This window comes from Brassica napus, chromosome A3 (genome assembly GCF_020379485.1).
Source record: "Brassica napus cultivar Da-Ae chromosome A3, Da-Ae, whole genome shotgun sequence".
NCBI lineage: Eukaryota > Viridiplantae > Streptophyta > Magnoliopsida > Brassicales > Brassicaceae > Brassica > Brassica napus.
In genome coordinates, this window is record NC_063436.1 from 16279014 (window position 1) to 16301129 (window position 22116).

Genomic DNA, 22116 nt, shown 5'->3' on the forward strand with positions numbered 1-22116 from the left:
GATGATAAAAGTGTATAAAATATCTTAGAATATGTAAAAAAGACACACTTTTTGTTACAATATCTAGCTAGTTTTGTTAGATAAATACTTAAATAGAGACGTTAAAATACTATGGTAGAATATTTACCAGAATCCAATATTTATTTTTAAACAAATTGTTTTTTTCTTGGAGATTGATATATGTAGGTGAACAAAGAAGATTCATATTTGTATGCAGATATGCATGATATAAATACTATTAATAAAAAATGTAATATTTTTAAAATAAACTATATCTTTACATTATTATTGTTGGTGTTGTAAAATTGTAATAGTGCATTTTTCTTTTATTTAAGAATCACAGTTAAAAAGGTATATATATATCGACCAAAAAAAAAAAAAAAAAAGGTATATATATATAATATACTTGTCATTTATATTTTGTCAACATTTTTTTTTGTCAACCATATTTTGTCAACATTTACATTTTCTAAACTTATAGTTCAATTAAAAGAAAAATCTTATGAATTTTTTTTGGATTTATTGTCGTCACAAACGGTGGCCAGAAAAAGCAGCTCCATAGTATTACCAAAACCAGGCCCTTGGTTTTGGCTTGACTTGACTATGAACAAAATCTCCAAAAAAGGAAAGAAAATTAAAATTAAAAATAAAAACAAAACCAAAACCAAAACCACAAAACCATGGGTAGTTTTCAGACCATCCCTCTGACGGCCCAAAACCAGCTACTCTGTTTCTCTGTTTTGTACTATATCTTACTCAACTCTCTCTCTCTCGTCCTTTGACTCTCTGATACAGAAACCACTTCACAATTCAAATAAGATGGAACCTAACGGCTTCTCTGCGTTTGATCCGAGAATGTTAACCTTAGAAACCCCGCAGAACCCACCAAACCCGGTGCAGTTCCAGCATCCGCATCCTTACTCCACCGCCGGCGATCAGCATCCACATCATCAACAACCGTTGAAGTCCTTGTACCCTCGCTCCTCCAAAGCCATGCAACTCTCCCCGTTAAGCGGCGGCGACGACGAAGACCGCGGGTCTGGTTCCGGGTCCGGGTGCCACCCGGAAGACAGCGTGGGAACCGACGGGAAGAGGAGAGCCTCTCCGTGGCATCGGATGAAATGGACGGACACGATGGTTCGGCTCCTGATCATGGCGGTGTACTACATCGGCGACGAAGGTGGGTTAGTAGGCGATCAAACCGAGGCCAAGAAAAAAATCAGCGGCGGCGGCGGAGGAGGTGGTGGCGGCGGCGGCGGCGGAGGAGGAGCGGTGTTGCAGAAGAAAGGGAAGTGGAAGTCGGTGTCGAGAGCAATGGTGGAGAAAGGCTTCTCCGTTTCGCCGCAACAGTGCGAGGACAAGTTCAACGACTTGAACAAAAGGTACAAGAGAGTCAACGACATCCTCGGGAAAGGGACAGCGTGTCGTGTCGTGGAGAATCAAGCCTTGCTCGAGACGATGGATCATCTCACTCCTAAACTGAAAGACGAAGTCAAGAAGCTGCTCAACTCTAAACATCTCTTCTTCAAGGAGATGTGCGCTTACCACAACAGCTGCGGCCATCTCGACCAACCGCAAGCGAGTCAGGCTCCGAGTCATCACCGTCCGGAGCAGCAGAGCTGTTTTCACGCGGCGGAGGTAGCGGAAGAGTCGGAGACGGCGGAGGATTCGGAGTCGGAGATGGAGGAGGAGGAGACGAGCAAGAAGCGGAGGAGAGGGGAAGGAGTATCCGGGGCCGTGAAGAGGATGAGAGAAGAGACGGCGCGTGCGTTGGATGATACGGGGAAGAGCGCGTGGGAGAAGAGGGAGTGGATGAGGAGGAAGGCGTTGGAGCTGGAGGAGAGGAAGGTTGGGTACGAGTGGGAGGCGGTGGAGATGGAGAAGGAGAGAGTGAAGTGGATGAGGTATAGGAGCAAGAAAGAGAGGGAAATGGAGAAGGCTAAGCTCGAGAACCAGCGACGGATGCTTGAGACTGAGAGGATGGTTTTGATTCTCCGGCGGAGGGAGATTGAGCTGGTGGAGTTACAGTCGTTGGGTAAACGGGTCGACCCGAGTTCCGCAACCGGGTGAGCTGATTAGTGTTAGGAACTTAGGATTAACGATGTTTTGGGTTAGATTAGTTTCAGTTCTCTGGCATGTTTAGGATTCTCACATTTTCGACATAATCAGCAGAGTCATTTTTTTTTATATGTAAAGGCAAAACGTATTTTGAATGATTTAAGTAGAAAAGTCAGAGGAAATGTATCTATCTCGAATCAAGGATGAAAAGTAACAAACGATTTATCCATTAGGCAAAGGTTTTCGGAATTGTTTAAGATCATTATGAAGAAGACATAATGATTATGGATCGATCCCTAAAAAAAAACCAAAAACGTAAGCACACCCGGTGGGACTCGAACCCACAATCGTTTGATTAGAAGTCAAACGCCTTATCCATTAGGCCACGGGTGCTTCTGTTGGAATCAGTCAGGATTAATGTATATATACTCATGACAAAGAGTTTTTTGTTTTCTGAAATAAAGAATTTTGGTTCTAACAGGTTGAAAGAAAAGTTCACAACTTCTCTGAACTTAGTATGTGCCTTCATTTGCTTAACGCTTCACTGCACTTAGTATCTACTGTATTTATTTATCTTTGTATATTCGATAGATGAAGATGACACGAAAATACTTCCAACTGGAGGTTCTATCCACTGAAATTCTAAACTTTCATATATGTATATATATATATTATATATGCGTATGTAATTTTAAATCCATTCAGTGAATTTTTTCTCCATGGTGAATGGTAAAGAATTTTGATTATACCGTATTAGTAAGAAAATATTTCTGTTAGACATACTTGAAAGTTCAAACAGGTTGAAAGAACACCACTGATTTCATATTTCTGTTTAAACAAGGTAAGATTCTTCATCTCTGTTGGGTAAAAGAAACAAGTTTCCACAGTTTTGTGAGTAATGTAAAAAAATCAGTTGATTAATTTTAAATGGTTAATTTAAAAAAACTAAACCATCAATTGATAGTTCTCAAGTAAAACCAGGCAAAGGTGGTCCACAGTTTCAATAATGTTCACCGGTCCGAACGGATAATTACTAGATCAGTGTTAAGGATAAAATAAGAGTTTAGAAAATAAGAATTAAAAAAAAAATGAGACGTGTCTTGTAATGTAGGAGAACGACAAAAGAACGTGATGTGAATCTTCAACTCTTCATTAGATACATGTCCCCTCCCTTCTTATCTTCACTCAACCTCACTCATTATATAAACAACACTCTTCTCCTCGAAGCTCAGAGAAACGCATAAAGACGTAGCGATGAAGACGGTATCGGTGGACGAGACCAAAAACACGGTGGTGCTACGAGCTGAGCACCGGGACGAGGAAGGTAGGAAAGCTGTGGATAAACTCGAGTTAAAGACTCGAAACCCCGACACGATCAAGCAAGTCGAGAAGAAGCTGATGGACAAAGGCGTCCAAAGGATGGAGAGGCACCCTTCCGACGGAACTCAGATCAAACGTCCGCCGCCGAAGTCCGGTCACGGCGGGAAGTACACGTGGGAGGGGTCTGATCGGATGGAGGATTACGAGATGCAGCCGGATCCGGCGGCGATGGATGAAGGCGATCCTAACTACGACGAGGAGAAGATCGGCGGTGGTGGTGGTGATGACGTGGCGGTGGAGGTTGTGAAAGGAGAGGTTGAGGTGGCGAAGGAAGCGCCGGGAGGTGTGGCTAGGGTGGAGGTTGGTCCTCGCTTGATCAGTACTCCTTGAGTTGCTAGGACAAGGGGGAAAGTGTTGGGGCGAATGTGAGAAGGGAGTGAAACTTTGGGGGTTTGATTTTTAATTTAAGTTTGTGACGTTTTAATGTATTGTTGACGTGTTGGGACGCTATTTGTGTAAAGAAATAATAGATACTGCATTGAAATGTCTCACTTGGTTTCTTCATGTCACAGTCACTTAATGACTTAATTATTAGTTGCTGTCGGCCACTTTTACTGTGTCATTAATATAGATATTGTAAGGTGTCTGTTTGTTCGGTCTGAATCTTTCAAACACCGCCAAATGTCCACAAGCGTGACTTGATTTTAGTATAATGTTGAATGTTGATTACTCTTCCAGTAACCATAGGTGGTATAATATATGCGCAGAAGAGCTCAAGTCTTCCCCCTTAACCTTTCGGGCAAAACAGCTTATAGACTATGCTTCAATAATGGTTATCTATTTTGTAAAATGACACACTTGGGCCCAATACATACTTTATTAGTGGGTATATTGTAACATACAAGCCCACCATATACAATAGAATATTAAATTGGACAATTGTCAATAATATCATATTTTAATTTTTATGTCTCAAAAATAGCACTATAAAGAGAAAATCACAAAAATAATATTCATTAAAGGGTAAAATATTTCTAATATCATTGGTTTAAAATTAAATAAACAAACAAAAATAAATAAAATAAATAAAATAAAAATAAAAAAAATGGAAAAAAGAAATTTTTTTTATAGTTTCAGATTATATGTTTTCAGATTCGAAATTTTTAATAATTTTTTTTAAAATTTTTTTTTTTCAAATTTTTTTTTTAATTTTTTTTCAATTTTTTTTTTATAATTTAAAAATACTTTTGAAACTGTTTTTTAAATTTTTATTTTTAATTTTAGTATTTATTTTTATAAAATTTTAAACCCTAATTCCAAAACCCCACCCCCTTAACTCTAAACCCTAAGATTTGGATTAATTAACCCAAATAATATAAGTGTATATTTACCTCTTTAATAAAACTTATTTTTGTGATTTTGAAACTTGAATGCTACTTTGGGAACAAAAACGGTGCTATTCAATTTGGCATCAGCAATATCTGAGAGTGTATTGCATCTGGCTCCTATGGAAGAGGACTAATAGATAACATCTGAGTATCTGACCCATGATTTCTTAAGCACATTTACCTAAAGTAATTTACACTATTAACTAGTACATTATGCTGCAAGAATGTATGAACATTAGCTTCACAGATAATAAAAAATTGTAAATTAACTACAAAGGCTATAAGAAGTAGAAAAAAGGATTAACAGAAGAAGAAAAAGAAAAAGAGAGTAGTGTTTAGTTACAAGCACTACTAGCTGAGTATGTTTTTGAAATTACTTCCTAGAAAACATAATAAACCCTCCAGGAACCCTAACAAAGTATGATAATAACAATAGTAGTAATATAACACACAACGATTATAAAATTACATTTCACCATCACAAAACCTAAACGTGGGGGTTAAAAACACTCAGAGAATGGATCTCTGGCCCTCAAGAAGTTCCTTTGTTCTGTCTTGGGCTCAAAGTGAGTGTATCTATGTTCTTGCTTAGCTCTTCTAGCTTCTTCATTCTCATCTTCTCGCTTTCTCCAACCAACTGCAAATCATTCGTTGTTTCAAAGACCAGTTAGTCAAGAGTACAAATCAGAATGAATATATTATCAACAAAGCTCAGAGCTCTAAAGATAGAGGAACCACGACAGTACAGAACCACAAAGGGAAAGGAAGTGAACACCAAGTAGAACAGTTAAACAAAGCATTCAAATACTAACCTCCATAAGCTTGGTGATTAGCTGGACCTTCTCTCTGTTCTTTTCGTTGAATGCCTCAAGAGCTTCTTTGTACTCTCGTTCCTGCACATTGCATAAAATACACCAAACCGATTAGCATCTTAATAATCTCTCAACCAGATATATATTTTGAAAACGAGATTAAAGGATTTGATTAAATATGTAAAGGCCATACCTTTTTCTGAACAGTAAGACTCAGTGGCTTTAACTCTTTGTTGACAGAGTCAACCTTCTTCCTGACCAAAGCAACTTCTTTCCTCATTGGGTCACCTAAACCTTCAAGTTCCTGAACATTCAATTCAACCATTTAGCTCCTTACTCATCAAAGTAAATTCACCCAGAAGATGCAAATGGTTCTTCTCATAAAAAAGGAAATAGCTTTGATTAAAAAAAAAAAAAAATCTCATCTAAACCCCCAGAAACCAGACCAAATCCACAGCTTTTCACTTCAGTCCTAAGCCCAACACAAAAGTCCCAAACTTTTCGGAACAAATCAGACAAAACCCAAAACAAAAGTATAATCCTTTTTGTTCAATTGTCAGATCTTGAAACCAAAATTCAAGTACAATTCTCAAAACAAGAAAAAAAAAAAACTAAGTAAAGATTGTGATGATGAGGATGATAATTATATATATTACCTCACGGATCAAAGCGAGACGCTTAGTCTCTTCTTCAACACGACCAAGCTGAGCTTGAACCCTTTCCCTAATCTCCATCTTCTTCTTCTCGATCTCCTCTTCTTTCGCCCTGAAAGCAGACAAAGCGTTCCTCGACATCTCTTCGTCTTCCTTCGACATTTGGCTGCTGAAACTCATGCTTCCCGACAGCTGAGTCCCTAACTGTCGGCTTTGCACCGTTGGCTGCGACGTCTCTGCTGCCTTCATATTTTACTCTTAGCTCCTTCTTAACTGAAACCTCGATCTCTGGCTCTCTTGTTTTGACTCTGTCTATCTCTGTGTGGTTCTAGGTTCTTCTGTGGTAGAGAAAAATGTGATGGATACTGTCTGAGTTTTTCTTTTTGATCCCAGAAAAATAGTGTTGTGATATGAACGTATATTAATAAAAAGAAAAATTAAAAAGGGAAAAATACAGTGGTATAACGGGAACTTTTTAAAATATTATAATATTGATAACGTATAATAAACAAACGAGACAACAGGTAAAAATTAGGGATGGCGTTCGGGTACTCATTCGGGTTCGTTTCAGGTCTATTCGGGTTTTTGTGGTTAAAGATTTTAGTCTTATTCGGATATTTCTAAATTTTGGTTCATGTTCGGTTCGGATCTTTTCGGGTTCGGTTCGGTTTGGATAACCCATTTAAATTATTTTTAAAATTTTAAAATTCATTATATATTTAAATTACTCAAAATCTATAAACAAAATAATATATTACATATAAATTTGAATAACATATGTTAAAATACCTAAACTTAACACATAAATTGTTTGGTTTGAATATTCGGATAGAGAATAAGTAAATGTTTTAAGTATTTTTTGGTGTTTTTAGTATATTTAATTATTTTAGACATTTATTTTTGATTATTTGTATATATTTTTAAGTATTGTGGATAAATTAAAAGTATCAAATCTATTTCGAATACATTCAGGTACCTGAAATATTTCGGTTCGGGTTCAGTTCTTTAAATACCAAAATTTTAGACCTGTTCGGATATTTAATCAATTTTGGTTCGGATTTGATATTACTTCTTCGGATCAACCCTAGTAGAAACTAAAAAGAGAGAAGATGCATTAGGTGAAATTACATAACTGCCACCAACAACCGATAGAGATTCGGATTTTTTGTTTTTTAAAATAAAAAAAGGGAGGTATAGAAAAAGATATTAAAAGGAAAAAGAAAGGAGAATCTGATTTGTAAATTGTAACCGTTAATTTTCAAACTTTCTGTGTATGACCGTTGGATATTTGGGATCTTTATTCCAACGAAGGATGCATAATGGCTGACCCGGAGACAGCTCGTTACAAAAAAAATCATCATTTGTCGCGTCTTAAACCGTAGATACCGAACCAAACTAAACCAGCATCTTAACAGTGTATTTATATCATGGGTTTCGGCCCATGTATTTTATTTGCCCAAAACAAAAGAAAAGTTTCGGCCCGTTAACAATTTTTTTTTTTTTGGGAAAGCATATAAAAGCTGTAAGATGATAGTTCGCTATATTCAACATGTTCAACGCGCCTCATATCATCGTAGAGTTAAATGGGAAATGTAGCTACATCCCAAATGGCGTGTACATCGGGGGACACGCTTGTTCTGAAGAAGTCATCAGTCTACAACCAAACGGTCCATGAGTTATAATGGTCGACATGTAACATGTTCAGCGGATTTGAGAGTATGGCCGACATGTTCAGCGCTACTCATCTCACATTCTGTCACCATAGAGAGTTTGTAACATTTTGGGTTAAATGAGAAAAGTGGTCGGAGCTTTTTTAGGAGGAGGAACTCGGTACGTATGACAAAAAAAGGCATAGCTAAGGTGGCACGAGAACAGCTTCCCGTTCGGACTTGGGAGTATTGACATGTTGTCTAAGGACGCCATTTCTTCACCAACAAATTATACATTTCGTTTTTTTCTTTTCATATAACTTGTTGCCTTGTTGGTGCATAAAATACAAATTCGTAGGATGTCAGCTGATCCCACGTACGTTTTTATGAGTAGGCTGCCAAATCTTAAATATTGCAAGATATCGACGCGTGCAGAACAATTGAGGACTAGACTACGTTACATATGAGGACTGTAACAGAGTTTATTAATGTGTCCATACTCCAAAGAGCTGTATTAATATTGCCAATACCATTTTATTTTATTTGCGTGAGTCAGCCATTAATTATCATTTATGTGTGAATTATATCTTGATTAGTTGGATGTGAATTAATATAAATCATTGCAAAATGTCATGTCTAGTCCGATAATTGTAACACAACTAGTCCTATAATAGTATCCACGCCTTTAAAGGTTGTTTATAATTCTTTGTAAACGTTATAGGCGTGATTGTGTAAAGTATTATTATACCACAGTTTGTATTATTCTATTGGATGTATCTCAGATTTCAATAAGTCCAGTCAGAACAGTCTAATACCAACAGCTTCCATGCATTATAGCCTTAACTTTTTAAAAAGACCTTTAACATGTAAATCATTTACTATGAAACATGCTTTAAACAATTATAAACCAAAGAAATATATAGCACTGCTTTTGATTAATGAATAAAAGAATAAGCATCGCCAAAACATGTGCAAGTTACACATATTTATTAGGGGAAAACTATTCACGTTGCTTAAAATTTGCATATGAGAGTAGCAGTTTGATGTTTAAAAAAGTTGAATATTTTTCGGAATGGTGATAAAATTATTAACTAGGCGGGAACGAGCTTCCAACGATTAAAATCAATAAAATAACTGTAAAATGAAGGTTGTTTGATTAAAACAGATGGCTAAATATAAATATAAGTGGTAATAGTTAAAATATAGAGCGTTTATGAAGTTTTTTACTTTTCTAACGCAAAAAAAAAAACGAAACGAGAAACTAATTCTCATATGAGACTTATTTGTTTCTTAAACAAACATTTAGATAAACTAAACTTAAGATCCTATGATTTGTATTGTTAATTACATAAGATGATACAACGTTAGTTATTTTAGATAGTGAAACTTTTGTGAAAAGAGAGGACAGTCATCTTCTTTGAAACATGTATGCTATTTTATAAAACGTGGAAATCAAAATAAAATGCATTATCCATTTAATTTCGTAGATAGGAATCTATTGGGGACCGGGAGGAGATCGTTGACACGGTGTAATTAGATTGTTTATAGGGCAAACAAGTTCAACGGCCACAAATGGTCAACTTTTCATGATGAACATGATGTCTCCATTGAGCGGGTAATCTAACGGTCCAAAGTGAAAACTTAACTCGTGCTCCATCGTCCCCTCTATATATAAACCTCTGCTCAATTACTCTCTCCTCGGAAGAGAAAGCTGTCAAAGAAGTTTTCATTTAATGGCGGAAGAGAAGAGCTTCAACTTCAAGTACGTAATCTTCGGAGCTGATGTATCTGCCGTAAGTCTCTCCTCTTCTTCTTCTCAAGTTTTCATTATGTTTGTGTTTTCTCTCTTCACTAACGAATCATTTGTTTTTTTCATTCTATCTTTCGGCTACATTGGAAGTTGATTTGAGGTTTTATGTTGTTGGAAACACACAGGGTTATGCGGCTAGAGAATTTGCCAGGCAGGGCCTGAAGCATGGCGAACTAGCAATTATATCCAATGAACCAGCAGTATGTTTTTTATTTTGTGTATCTTATGTCATTCTTAGTTATTAGTTTCTTTCATATGAAATCATTAATTAAGTCAAATATTTTTTTTTGTTAATTACATTCTCAAAATATTTTTTTTTTTGCTAAAGCAAAATATTGTTTTTGAAAAAATACTTTTCTAAAAATGTGATTTAAAAGATTGTGGCCTAAGAAATTTTATTTGATGTTGGCAGAGTAACAAAATATTTGGACTTGGAGATACTGACTTAGAGTGTAAGCATTTTGCCTATACAACATCTCTGACAATAGTTTATTTTTCAATACCTCTCAGGGTTTACTTAACTTCAACCTCACTGCTTAAAAGCTTCCTTCTCAATTCTCATGTCATGTTTTCACACCTCACAATGCTCTCCAATTTCTCCTTAATTTACAGGTATTGAATTGATTCTAAGCACAGAGATCATCAAAGCAGATCTTTCCACGAAGAGTCTTTTCAGTACTGATGGAACAATCTTCAAATACCAAACTATGATAGTTGCAACTGGCTCTACCGTGAGGACCATCTCTTACTCTGTTGATCTTCTTGTTATCTAAAGCTATTCTTGAAATTCATATCCATTAAAATGTTGCAGTGTGTAAGAATGTCAGAATGTGGTTTCCAAGATACAAATGCTAAAAACATCTTCTACCTAAGAGACATCAAGGATGTTGATCAGCTCGCGTTGACAATGGAACCAAAGAAGAAGAGAAAGGTGGTGGTTATTGGCGGCGGATGCAGAGGATTTGAGATCAGTGCTTCACTAACGGTTAACAACTATGAGGTCACCATGGTTTTTCCAGAACCTTGGATTAGTAAGTAGAAGCTTGACCTCCAAGCAAACTTTATTTCTGTTAGGTATAACAGAGAAGTAACTCATCTGTTTTACTCTGTTGTAGTGCATTGGCTTTTCAGCGCTGAGATCGCTTCTTTCTACGAGGGTTACTATGCTAACAAGGGAATAAAGATCATCAAGAGTACTAAAGCCACTGGACTCAGTACCAACTCAAACGGGGAGGTGACAGAAGTGAAACTAGATGATGGTAGAGCCCTAGAAGCTGACGTGGTGCTCCTTGATGGTGGTGGTAGACCGATGACATCACTTTTCAGAGGTCAGGTAGTAGAGGAGAAGGGTGGACTAAAGGTTCGTGGTTTACACAGCCATTTTCTCAAGATTGCCATCTTTTGAGATCACCATTAAACTCATTGATCTAATTCCTTTTGATGTTGTAGACTAATGGATTCTTCAAAACAAGCGTATCCAGTGTATACGCCATTGGAGATGTAGCTACATTCCCTATGAAACTCTATGGCGACATGAGACGTGTAGAACACGTTAACCATGCTTTCAAATCCGCTGAACAGGCCGTCATGGTACCAACCAATAACTTTTAATCATCTTATCATTTGACTAATGATATGATTAGTATTATCTAATGGTTTATTTTAGGCAATCAAGGCGGCAGAGGAAGGGAGATCAATCCAAGAGTATGACTATCTACCTTTCTTCAACTCTCGAGCCTTTGATCTCTCGTGGCAATTCTATGGAGACAACGTTGGACAATCTGTAATATTTGGAGACAACGATCCGAACTCTCCAAAGGCAAAGTTTGGGACTTATTGGGTTAAAGATGGGAAAGTGGTGGGAGCATTTCTGGAAGGAGGAGTTGTGGAAGAGAACAAGGCAATTGCTAGAGTTGCAAGGACACAACCTTCAGTTGGTAGCCTTGAGGTGTTGTCCAACGTTGGAGAGTTGCTTATTGGATCAAGGGTCAATAGAAATAGGGTCTTAGTTTCCTGCCATATTTAATAACATATATGTTTATTTCAGAGTGTTACAAAAAAAAAAAGTTTCTCCAAGAGTATTAATACTCTTGTTTGATCATACAATATCTTTTTTTTTTTTGTCAACAATTTTATTTCATATCCAACTCAAAGCAGAGTACTTGAAATACAAAGTCTGGGTACAACACCCTTTGCAAAAGCAACAGCTAAACATAATGCTGTGCGTAGATTATAAACACATGATAACAGAATGAAGAGAGAAACAAGGTTTTTGAAGCTCAAGAAACCTGTAATCTCATTCAAGTCCATCCCTAAGCGCAGGGAAGAGAAGAGGACGATTGAGTCCGGAAGAATCTGAAGTCTTGAGAGTCCAGTTGATATTGCTGGTTGAGAGGCTTTGTGAAATCATCACCGCTTTGACGACGTGTCTAGAGCCCACACATACTCTACTCAATAAGCGATGGAGGACACGGCCTTGCATCCACATTCCCTTCACCGGGCAAATCTGAAAGTAACCAATTGGGAAAGACCCAGCTACAAGCTCAAAGGCGACCAAACACCTCTTTGAAGAGACTGAGAGCTGTGAGGAGAACCACCATAGCCTAGACACGCCTGAGATAAGTGAAACCATGTCCACAGAGACAGCAGTCCAAATAAAATCCTCACACTGAGGTAACAAAGTAGTATCACAACGAGTAACTTCCTCATACTGAGGTAAAGAGAGCTTCAACCTGAAACTCAAAGGGAGTGTAACATCCTCAAAAAGAGGTACAGAGCTAATCCAGGATAGCATTACCTCTTCATTCCGAATTAAAATGGGGTTCCTATTGAGATAACTAAGATCTACTAGGAGACAAGGATCGAACAATCGTGACTCACTCCAGCAAATTAAGAACACCATACTTTGCGAGAGCTTGAAGCAAGAGAAGATAGGCCTTGACTGAGAACTGCATAAAGCAGTAGAGAGCTCCACTTCAAAATGCTGCATTGCGGTATTAAGAGCTGCCAACAGAGAAAAAATCACCACCAATATTTCAACCTTCCAAGCCCAGTCCTCGAGACTTTGAAGAGATGAGTAATGAAGGGAAATCAGCTTGTTGCACTCAGCTATTGATACCAATAATCTTGCAACAGATAAGGAAACCACACACGACTCTTGATGATAAATCGTTGATGCCCTTAAGGCTGACTTTAAAAAAACATGTTCCACACAAGAGGTAATAATTATCGGCTTTGAAATGGGATAATGTCGAAAGGAGGAGAAACTCATGCCAGAGTTGAGAGCTCCGGAGGGAGAAATTCCAGCCAGCGAAAGATGCAGCAGAGCAGGCTGCGTGGATAGCACATCGACGTCTGGGCAGAGAGGCTTGAGCAAGCAACCGGTTGAACAGCAGAGATCCCATGGCATAAGAGATTCGATTTCCTTTTGATTGAGAGGAGCGGTGTAAGACGGCGAGATCTGGCGGAGAAAGGGACAAACCAGCAGGACCGGTGGAGGGTCTGGAGAATTTATCGGGAACACCACGACGAGATCCGGATCTGGTGGTTCAGGCGGCAGGGGAGGAGAACCAAACGGGACAGTTGCAGAGGAACCCATTGGAGGAGAAGAGGGAGAGCTTCGGGATGGTGAGCGAAACGTCATCATCAGCGGAAGAGAGGCTCGTGATTAGGACAGGAGGAGCTGCACCGGAAAGAGACCTTCATTGTGGCGGAGATGCAAGCTGTGCGGCTGCTTTGGACTCCGTTATGAAATACCATGTTGTTCTGTATTAATGAATGATTTTCATGGGGATGTTTGTTATGTATCAAAATCCACCAAACTCTACGACTTATAATTTAAGATGATGATGACGATGATGATAGTCTTTCATTGGAACAAAGACACCATTGTTGAGCGATCATACAATATCTAAGGATGTCTAGTTTAATATATATCATAAACATTATCTGTTTACACATAATTTAAAACATTTTATGAGCTACAATATAAGTTTTTTTTAAATGATTGAGACCATAATACTAAATGGACGGCACGTCTTCAGGTAGTGCCCTTCCACACATATAACAACAATATGATACAAATATTATATATACCAAGTCATTCTTACATCTACTAAGCATAATCTCAAAACATTGAACCCCAAAAGAGTCTAGAGAGGTCGTCATGGCGCAGAGTATCACTACATTGGTTATGCTCATAGAGATATTGTTTCTGGTAAATTATGTGAGTCAAATCGCCACAACCGCAGCGGATAACGACGGAGATGTGATTCACGTAGCCGGAAAAGTGATGTGCCAAGACTGCACTCTTAACTACGACAAATGGATCAACGGCTCTGAACCCATCAAAGGTATTAATCCACCATCTTCTACCATTATCTATTTACTGCTTCTTAATATATAATCGTTTTTACCGTTATTTTAACTGCTACCACATTCTTACGGCCTCACCTCATTGCCTCTCCAATCGGATCCAGTGACTTTAATTAACCTGTTAAATCCAGCCGGTTCTAGGCACAACCGGATAAAACATTGGTTTGGCCTTTAAATTTTGGTGAATCAATATATTTTATTAAGAAAATATTTATATGGTCCCCAAAATATGAGTTCCGATCCTAGTAAACTTATATACCCCCGGTTTGAAGTTATTCAAACCCGGATTTATTTACCAAAATAGTTCCACTTTGTATCTTTCAGGGGCTGTGGTATCAATCACTTGTATGGACGAGAGGGAAAGAGTGAGGTACTATGGCAGCGACAAGACCGACGAGAGAGGCCAGTTCGATCTTATCCTTGACAAAGTCCTCTACGGCGGCAAGAATCTTAAGCCTAAACTTTGTACCGTCAGGCTCGTGTCCTCTCCTGACAAGTCATGTGATATCCCAACCGATTTTGGTAATGGTCAAAGTGGAGTGAAGCTAGTTCAGCCGTTCAGGGTTTTCAAGGATCTGGTGAAGTTTGTGGTCGGACCGTTTTACTATACCACCCCCATGTGTGAGACTCCTAAATATGAAAACAACTATTAGACTTGGATGGTTTGACTTTTGATTAAGGTCATTTAAATTGACTGGTCCTTTGCCATATATATATTTCTCAAAAATGTAACTTGACATGTTTTTTTCTTCCTTAATTGTGTTGATTCTTGTAAATGTAAAATTATAATTCTTACAAATCATACACTTTAATCATAATATGTATGTTTTAGTTTGTATTCCAACAATGGTTTAAAATATCTTTTTCATAATATCATAAATTATACTAATTTTGTAATTTGTTCCCTGTTACTAAATATGTTCGATCAAAATTTTAAATCTTGGATTTGGATTTAATTTAGTATTGTAATATTGAAAACGAGTTACACAGGTTATTCTAACTGAGTAATAGCCTTTTCGCCACCATCATTTTACTTTATTTCAAGTTATAGAAATCAATGTTTTAAGAGCTACACAAACATTTTTAGCTAAGATAGCTGCCTCAAATATTTCGTGTTCGAGGTATAAACGTAAACGTAACCAAACTGAAAAATTGAGTGAGAGCTTGAATATCTGCGAGACTGCGAGTCACTTAAAACCAGTTTTGCACGATTCAATTAAATTGAACATAGATGTTGTGTAGTGCTAGTTGCATAGATTTGTTTTTAAGGCGATATATTTATATTTGGTGTTAAAAAGGTAAATCACTCCAATGAGATATGGAAACAGTTTTTGACAAAAGAAACTTGGACTAACAATTCTCTAAACATATTAGACACTTCATGACAAAATAAACTCCAATAAAACTAACGCTCAAATAATATATCTCAAATCCGAATATTCTCTTATTCCTCACACTAGGATCTTCCATGGAACTGGATACAATACAAACATGATCAAGATAATTAAAGTAAACAAAACATAGAGAAAGAGAGTATTACAAAGTAAATTCATAATCTGCTGATTCCGAGGGGAACCGAAGCTTGCCAAAGGATAGAAGTTGCCCAATTTATAGAGGGAGATAAAGAAAACTAGCTGTCTGAATATCAGCTGCCTCTTCATCCTCAGCCTTCTGCAATCTTCATTGCTCCATATTACAAAACACTTTCCTTACAAGAACACAAAACTGCTTAGCTAGACATTAATAGTAATCTTCATTTTATATATTTAGGCCACCCCCCTCTTGATAAATAAGAGGCTTTCTCTTCTACACCTCAGGGGATGGCCATTCTCTTTTGATTTGTGGTGTTGTGCCAGATTAAGAGAAGGTTTCAACCATGGAGGCTTGCTAGGGGGTTATATATAGCTTTTATTTTTTCTTTTCATTTGTGTTTTTTTGTTTGTCTATGGTCATGAAGACATTTTTTAAAAAATACACTAAAAACCCATCTTACATAAGCTATAGTGTTCTTTCCACTATTTTCTCAATTCTTTTTAATTGTTTAGAAATAACTTTTTGTAACAATGAACCAATATATTTCATATATGTTTGTTAATGTTCTTTACAAAGGATATTCCTTTCCGTATTATAGATCTATGCAAGATTTATGCTTTGTTATCATATACACGTATTTATTAGATATCGCATGCTGAATTACCCAATACATAACAATATGAAAAATTCTATACTGTACAAGTTTAGGCTAAAGATTCATATACGCTCTGGGGGAATTTCTTTAAAGGATTTTACAATAAAATTTGCAGAAGATAAAAAAAGATAAGTATATTAATGGTGTAAAGAGAGTGTGAAAGTAATTTAAACAAATTATTAAGTGGAAGTGGAAGCAGATGATGATGGAAACAATTAAGGGGAGTCTTACCTGAATATGCTTGGCATTTTGGATCATCCAATGGAATATGCCATTTACCCAAATTGCCTTTTTCACAAATATATATTCTAATTCATATGCTGACATCCACACAAATCATGTTACTTTTTATTATATACTTAATCAGGTATGTGTAACCTACCTCAGCAGGAATGTACACATTAATTTTATAAATGATTATTACTTGAGATACAAATAATGTAGTTATAGTTTATAATTTATTCTAACAAAATTATAACTAATTAATTTATTGTATATTTTCTTTGACTATTTCAGAAACTTAAAATTTAACTGAATATTGAGAGCTAAAATTAAAAATACTCGAAAAATTAAAAATAAGTATACAACTTACTATGCTATGTGAAAAAAAATTGAACTATATTTAGACACTGTTTTATTATCTTTTATTTTCAAAAGTACTGAGTTTATGTGAAGCAGTATCAACGAACAGATTATAGGAATAAGTTTTTGTTTTTTCTTTTGACAAAAATATGTTTCTGGTTTAAGTTCATTAATCTTGTGAATATGGGTTTTCACTCGACTTTACAAAAACAAAAGAAGGATAAGACACCCTAAGTTTATCAAAGGCCCATCTTAAGCCCAGGAATAGTTAAAAGAAGCAACGCCATTTTGGCCTTTCGTATTGAAAGATCCCACAACGGAGAACTTGGGAGTAGTGAGCAGCAGAAGTTGTACTATAAATAAACGCTCTCTCTCGTCGTCATAAGAAATCACGCAGCCATGTGATGAGCACAAAGCGAACTATTCTTTCGCCTTTTACTAAAGAATACCGTGTCCTCTCCACGCTAAGTGGCATACGCCTATTTTTGGAGGGTCCCGCTTACGAGTGGGCCCAACAATAATTAGTTTAACTTTTTACCGGTCCGAGTTATAACTCTTAACCGGTTTCCTTTAAAAGATGCAAATAATTTCAACTGATTTAGATTTGGTACCGAACCATTTTGTGGAACAATGTCAATGATTTGAACCGTAGCTTGAACTCTATATACACAGTACATTAATTGGAGGTCATTCAATAGTGTTAAAGGCCATGGAGATTGCAGAATAGACACAAGGATTACGGCAAAAGATTAAAGAAGACTAGAGATTAGTAGCTGATATCTCAGTTGTAGAAGACTATTAGGCATGTATTCGCATCATATAGATGCTCAACAAGAAGCCATTCAAATCTATTAATCTGAAACAAATCTTATATCCGACACAACATTCTAAAATTCGTAGGTATCATCAGGTCATAATCCTTTGTATAAAAACAGTCCAAAATAAGTTAAAAACTACGAAAAATATTCCCTCAACTTCACTGATGCCAAAGATTTTTGCAGAAACATTTAGGAGCTAAGTGAGTTGCCAATGGCAGCAGCTTCGAGGATCCTCCTAGCATCAGTGTTTATATCAGCTAACTCACCTGGTGTCTGCATAATCACAACCCTTACTATCAGTAAAACAAGAAGAATTCGAGAGCCAAAGATGCAAAAACGTTTTCAAATGTTTACCTTCCCATACGAGTTTTTGATTGTTGGTAAAGCCCCTGAACTCAGCAAAAATCTAATCACGTTGACATGCTCACCTCTCGCTGCATGATGAAGAGGCTGTGTGAACAAGAAACACACCTTGTCATTAATCACAGTTCAGGATGAGTCATTTGAAGATGGAGAATGATACTTACAGTGTCACCTTCGACATCGATAGTTTCAATCATCCTCTTCACACATTCGGGACCACTAGCTCGGCTAAAAAGAAGCTCTACTATTTCTAAGTATCCTGCTAGCCACCAAGTTCAACCAAAAATAAGCTATAGAACGTGATCATGCCTTGAGAAAGAAATAACTAAAGGGGGGGACGACCAAGTTTACCTCCAGCACAAGCATCGTGTAGAGGAATAGCTTCATCCTCATCTTTGACCTCTATATTAGCACCTCTCTCCAAGAGAAGCTGCAGTAAATACATTAGTGAGTTGTTTACATAAATACATGAGCTATCGAGAGTTCGAGTAGCAAAAGAAACCTGAACACAAGGGAGGTGACCATAGAGACACGCCAGGTGAAGTGCAGAGTCATTATCCTCAAGTGGCTCATCAACTCTCCCATTCAACCTGTCTATCAAAACTCAAAGTCACAGATTAGCAAATCATCAGAAAAAAAAAAAAGAAGAAGCACAGTGTCTTCATAAGCAGACATAAGGACATATCAGCCAATTATGATGCCTGGTTGCATTAAAAAAGATTGAGACTTTACATCCTAGACAGGCTTATCAAAGCACAACGCAATTGAAATGTGAAACTAAAAAACCAAAGTTTGACCAAAAGGGTCGGCAACAGAGCCTTGAGAGATTCGTAAAGGAGCAAGAAAGGAAGTACCAATGGCGGTGCGTAAGGCGACGACGTCACCGGACTGAGCTGCGGCGGCTAAGTCGCGGAGGTTAGAGGAAAGCTCGGGATCGCTTTCGTAGTCAACACCGTTTTCGTCGATAAGAGCGTCGACTTCGTCTTCTTCCATCAAACCATTGTCTCCCCTAGGAACCGCCATTGTCTCTCTCTACACCTCCGTGTAATGATCTTTTTTTTGCTTGTAATAATAATAACTAGTCGCCGGCGTGCGATTAAATTTTAGGTTTTTCTCGTTTATATACTGGTGGTGACTCGTATAGACTATAGTCCATATATTTAAATAATTTGCAGATTTGACCAAAAAAAATAAATATGCAGATAACTAATTTATTTTAAAGAGTTTATTAAAAAATATTTAAAATTACTTGTAAAATCATACTTATAAGCTTGGTTGTTTTTTCACTCTTTTTTCTTGCTTATCATTTCTTGTATTTTGTTTAACATATATTCTCTTTTAATTGATGTTTAAGATTAATGCACATAAATTAAAAATACAAATTTTAGATAATTTATTTTGATTATATAGAAATAAAATAAAACAAACTAATTAAATCAACTAAAACTATAGTATATATGTAGTAGTTAATAACAAATCTAAAAACTTATTAAATTTTTACTTAGAATGATGAAAGCATTATTTATTTTGCAAACAATTTTATTAGCATCAAATAAACTGAAATTTAAGGAGTATTGTCCTGTAAACTTGTCATTATATCATTTTGTTTCGAACAAAAAACTATAAAAAAAAACTAATCATGATTAGGTTTACTATAAAAAAAAGGTTTACTATAAATAATAAATTAACCAACAAAAAAATATGGTAAATCTTTTTAATAACGTCTTTAATATGGTAATTTTTACTTCGCGCAAAAAAACAACGGAACAAACAAATATAAAAAATAAAAATAAAAAAATCTATCGGCACTCAAAATACTGTATCTAATTTGATTTGAGTTCCTCTCTCCTCTTTAACCTTCTCTCTCTCTCTCTCTCTCTTCTTCCCGATTCGATCGCCGGTAAATCTCAGCCGCCCGATCAACCAGCTTATACTCCGAGCAAATCACATCAATGGTCTGACTCTTCCCAGCTCAGATCTCCGGTACTCTTTCTCTAGCTTTCGCCTCCATTTCGTTATCCGTGAAATCGGGAGCTTGATCCAAGCGAGTCATAGTGGAATCAATCTGAAGATTCTGAATTTGAATCTGAATTTGAATCCTCAGGGTTTTGATTCGCCCCTCCCTTTGCATGCTGATCCAAATTTGAGCTCGTGAATCTCCTAGGGTTTCTTAGTTAGGTGGATAAAGTCTGTTCCTTTAGAGCTCGTGGATCTTCTAGGGTTTCTTAGTTTGTTGGGTATTGGATAAAGTTTGTTCCTTTAAGCTGCTTAGACATGTTTAAGAAGATCATGAAAGGTGGGCATCGAAAGCCCTCTAAATCCGAGGCCAATGAACCTCCTACTACTTACGGTCCTGGCTCCAACGTTGTCGTTAGCCACGCCTCTCGTGGCGCGCTGGTTCAATCCCCAGTGACTGCTGCTACTCCACAACCTCCGCCTATGACCTCTGTAGAGCCGCTCCCTTTGTTCAGAGACGTTCCCGTTTCAGAGAGGCAAGCTTTGTTCTTGAGGAAGGTTCAGAACTGCTGTTTCCTATTCGACTTCACCGATACCGTCAAGAATGCTAGAGAGAAGGAGATTAAGAGGCAGACGCTGCTGGAGCTGGTTGATTTTATACAGTCTGGAGCTAGCAAGATCATCTCAGAGTCTTGTCAGGAGGAGATGGTTAAGATGGTTTCTCTCAATATCTTCCGGTGTCTTCCTCCTGGGTCTCATGAGAATACGGGTCAAGAGCCTGCGGATCCTGAGGAAGAGGAGCCTTATTTGGAGCCTTCTTGGCCTCATTTGCAGCTTGTTTACGAGTTGCTGCTCAGATACGTTGTTTCCACTGATACTGATACGAAAGTGGCTAAGCGGTATATCCACCATTCCTTTGTGTTGAAGCTCCTGGACTTGTTTGACTCCGAAGACCCGAGAGAGAGGGAGTATTTGAAAACCATTCTTCACAGAATCTACGGGAAGTTTATGGTCCACAGGCCCTTTATTAGGAAAGCAATCAACAACATTTTCTATAGGTTTATTTACGAGATGGAGAGACACAGTGGGATCGGTGAGCTCTTGGAGATTCTAGGAAGTATCATTAACGGGTTTGCGTTGCCTATGAAGGAGGAGCACAAGCTGTTTCTGATCAGGGTGTTGATACCGTTGCATAAGCCTAAACCAATAGCTATATACCATCAGCAGTTATCTTATTGCATCGTTCAGTTTGTGGAAAAGGATTATAAGCTAGCGGATACAGTTATCAGGGGGTTGTTGAAGTATTGGCCTGTGACAAACTGCACCAAGGAGAATCTCTTCCTTACGGAACTTGAAGAAGTTCTTGAGGCAACTCAGCCTGTTGAGTTCCAGCGATGCATGGTTCCATTGTTCCAACAGATTGGTCGCTCCCTCAATAGCTCTCACTTTCAGGTTAGTAATGAGCATCTTTCTCTTATGTGGTATCTGCTTGTGTTTGGGCCTGATACTTAAACATTCATATCTCATTAAAATCTGATACAGGTTGCAGAAAGAGCTTTGTTCTTGTGGAATAACGAGCACATCGTGGGCCTCATCGCGCAGAACCGAACCGTGATCCTTCCAATCATATACCCTGCACTGGAGAAGAACATACAGTCTCACTGGAACCAAGCGGTTCATGGTCTAACTACAAATATCAAGAAGATGTTCATGGAGATGGATCTTGAGCTATTTGAAGAATGCCAGAGACAGTATGAAGAGAAACAAGCGAAATCCAAAGAAGTGGAAGAACAACGCCTATTATCATGGAAGAGATTAGCTGAAGCAGCGGCAAAGCGAGATGGAGTTGGAGGAGAAGATCATATGATCACTTCCTAGATGGATAAACATATAAGTATTATTCTTTCAACTTTTTTTTGTTCTTCTCTCAGTTTATAAACTTATAATTGTTTTTGTTTTTTTTGTTTTTGAGATTCATCGATTCTGATTGCTCAGAGGATAGTAGAGAGAAGTGAAAGTAATCACTATCAGAGACTGTTTTTTTGTATGTACGGAATTGGCTTTAGTACTAAAAATGTGTTTGTGATGATCTTCTGTATAATTTATTTTTCCTCTCTTCAATATCTAGAGGTTGCTTAGGATCTG

General features: G+C 37.3%; 7 protein-coding genes and 2 non-coding genes across 10 annotated transcripts; 6 read left to right on the top strand and 3 right to left on the bottom strand.

Moving 5' to 3' along the window:
* Positions 1-506: 506 nt before the first annotated feature.
* LOC111197854 (trihelix transcription factor GTL1-like) lies at positions 507-2255 on the top strand. Of its 2 annotated transcripts, XM_048776336.1 has the most exons (2): positions 675-1240; positions 1271-2255. In XM_048776336.1, exons 1-2 carry the CDS (start codon positions 820-822, stop codon positions 2068-2070), a joined length of 1221 nt encoding a protein of 406 aa, XP_048632293.1. In that variant the 5' UTR covers positions 675-819; the 3' UTR covers positions 2071-2255. The 2 variants fall into 2 exon arrangements, with proteins under 2 accessions (XP_013736019.2, XP_048632293.1); XM_013880565.3 differs by having other exon boundaries at positions 507-2255.
* A 123-nt stretch (positions 2256-2378) lies between these two features.
* Positions 2379-2451, bottom strand: TRNAR-UCU. The gene has a single exon. It is a non-coding gene; the product is annotated as a tRNA-Arg (tRNA).
* A 597-nt stretch (positions 2452-3048) lies between these two features.
* LOC106439181 lies at positions 3049-3986 on the top strand. Its single transcript, XM_048776337.1, has one exon. It carries the CDS (start codon positions 3313-3315, stop codon positions 3766-3768), a length of 456 nt encoding a protein of 151 aa, XP_048632294.1. The 5' UTR covers positions 3049-3312; the 3' UTR covers positions 3769-3986.
* A 1005-nt stretch (positions 3987-4991) lies between these two features.
* Positions 4992-6657, bottom strand: LOC106439182 (syncoilin). The gene is made up of 4 exons (XM_013880575.3): positions 6235-6657; positions 5772-5882; positions 5579-5659; positions 4992-5403 (listed from the first exon to the last, which is right to left on the bottom strand). Exons 1-4 carry the CDS (start codon positions 6478-6480, stop codon positions 5299-5301), a joined length of 543 nt encoding a protein of 180 aa, XP_013736029.2. The 5' UTR covers positions 6481-6657; the 3' UTR covers positions 4992-5298.
* A 1663-nt stretch (positions 6658-8320) lies between these two features.
* LOC106443981 (monodehydroascorbate reductase 2-like) lies at positions 8321-12374 on the top strand. The gene is made up of 8 exons (XM_013885523.3): positions 8321-9673; positions 9816-9890; positions 10103-10142; positions 10303-10421; positions 10502-10721; positions 10806-11050; positions 11140-11280; positions 11357-12374. The coding sequence occupies exons 1-8, from the start codon at positions 9614-9616 to the stop codon at positions 11714-11716; spliced, it is 1260 nt and encodes a 419-aa protein (XP_013740977.2). The 5' UTR covers positions 8321-9613; the 3' UTR covers positions 11717-12374.
* A 1425-nt stretch (positions 12375-13799) lies between these two features.
* On the top strand, positions 13800-15460 carry LOC106443982 (proline-rich protein 3-like). Its single transcript, XM_048776339.1, has 2 exons — positions 13800-14042; positions 14389-15460. The coding sequence occupies exons 1-2, from the start codon at positions 13856-13858 to the stop codon at positions 14715-14717; spliced, it is 516 nt and encodes a 171-aa protein (XP_048632296.1). The 5' UTR covers positions 13800-13855; the 3' UTR covers positions 14718-15460.
* Positions 15461-17229: 1769 nt separating this feature from the next.
* LOC125607683 lies at positions 17230-17347 on the top strand. The gene has a single exon (XR_007338756.1). It is a non-coding gene; the product is annotated as a U5 spliceosomal RNA (small nuclear RNA).
* A 294-nt stretch (positions 17348-17641) lies between these two features.
* On the bottom strand, positions 17642-19126 carry LOC106439183 (poly [ADP-ribose] polymerase tankyrase-2). Its single transcript, XM_048776341.1, has 6 exons — positions 18870-19126; positions 18518-18609; positions 18367-18445; positions 18180-18274; positions 18007-18102; positions 17642-17925 (listed from the first exon to the last, which is right to left on the bottom strand). Exons 1-6 carry the CDS (start codon positions 19036-19038, stop codon positions 17842-17844), a joined length of 615 nt encoding a protein of 204 aa, XP_048632298.1. The 5' UTR covers positions 19039-19126; the 3' UTR covers positions 17642-17841.
* Positions 19127-19819: 693 nt separating this feature from the next.
* Positions 19820-22060, top strand: LOC106439185 (serine/threonine protein phosphatase 2A 57 kDa regulatory subunit B' beta isoform). Its single transcript, XM_013880578.3, has 2 exons — positions 19820-21423; positions 21514-22060. Exons 1-2 carry the CDS (start codon positions 20290-20292, stop codon positions 21847-21849), a joined length of 1470 nt encoding a protein of 489 aa, XP_013736032.2. The 5' UTR covers positions 19820-20289; the 3' UTR covers positions 21850-22060.
* Positions 22061-22116: the final 56 nt, after the last annotated feature.

Coding starts and splice junctions, on each gene's coding strand:
- LOC111197854 (XM_013880565.3), top strand. CDS start 820: ATGGAACCTAACGGCTTCTCTGCGTTTGATCCGAGAATGTTAACCTTA.
- LOC106439181 (XM_048776337.1), top strand. CDS start 3,313: ATGAAGACGGTATCGGTGGACGAGACCAAAAACACGGTGGTGCTACGA.
- LOC106439182 (XM_013880575.3), bottom strand. CDS start 6,480: ATGAAGGCAGCAGAGACGTCGCAGCCAACGGTGCAAAGCCGACAGTTA. Junction 5,883..6,234: donor GTCTCGCTTTGATCCGTGAG/GTAATATATATA, acceptor TTGAATGTTCAG/GAACTTGAAGGTTTAGGTGA. Junction 5,660..5,771: donor GTCTTACTGTTCAGAAAAAG/GTATGGCCTTTA, acceptor TGCAATGTGCAG/GAACGAGAGTACAAAGAAGC.
- LOC106443981 (XM_013885523.3), top strand. CDS start 9,614: ATGGCGGAAGAGAAGAGCTTCAACTTCAAGTACGTAATCTTCGGAGCT. Junction 10,422..10,501: donor TAGTTGCAACTGGCTCTACC/GTGAGGACCATC, acceptor AAAATGTTGCAG/TGTGTAAGAATGTCAGAATG. Junction 11,281..11,356: donor CCGCTGAACAGGCCGTCATG/GTACCAACCAAT, acceptor GGTTTATTTTAG/GCAATCAAGGCGGCAGAGGA.
- LOC106443982 (XM_048776339.1), top strand. CDS start 13,856: ATGGCGCAGAGTATCACTACATTGGTTATGCTCATAGAGATATTGTTT. Junction 14,043..14,388: donor CGGCTCTGAACCCATCAAAG/GTATTAATCCAC, acceptor TGTATCTTTCAG/GGGCTGTGGTATCAATCACT.
- LOC106439183 (XM_048776341.1), bottom strand. CDS start 19,038: ATGGCGGTTCCTAGGGGAGACAATGGTTTGATGGAAGAAGACGAAGTC. Junction 18,446..18,517: donor GTCACCTCCCTTGTGTTCAG/GTTTCTTTTGCT, acceptor TATTTACTGCAG/CTTCTCTTGGAGAGAGGTGC. Junction 18,103..18,179: donor TCGATGTCGAAGGTGACACT/GTAAGTATCATT, acceptor TTGTTCACACAG/CCTCTTCATCATGCAGCGAG.
- LOC106439185 (XM_013880578.3), top strand. CDS start 20,290: ATGTTTAAGAAGATCATGAAAGGTGGGCATCGAAAGCCCTCTAAATCC. Junction 21,424..21,513: donor TCAATAGCTCTCACTTTCAG/GTTAGTAATGAG, acceptor AATCTGATACAG/GTTGCAGAAAGAGCTTTGTT.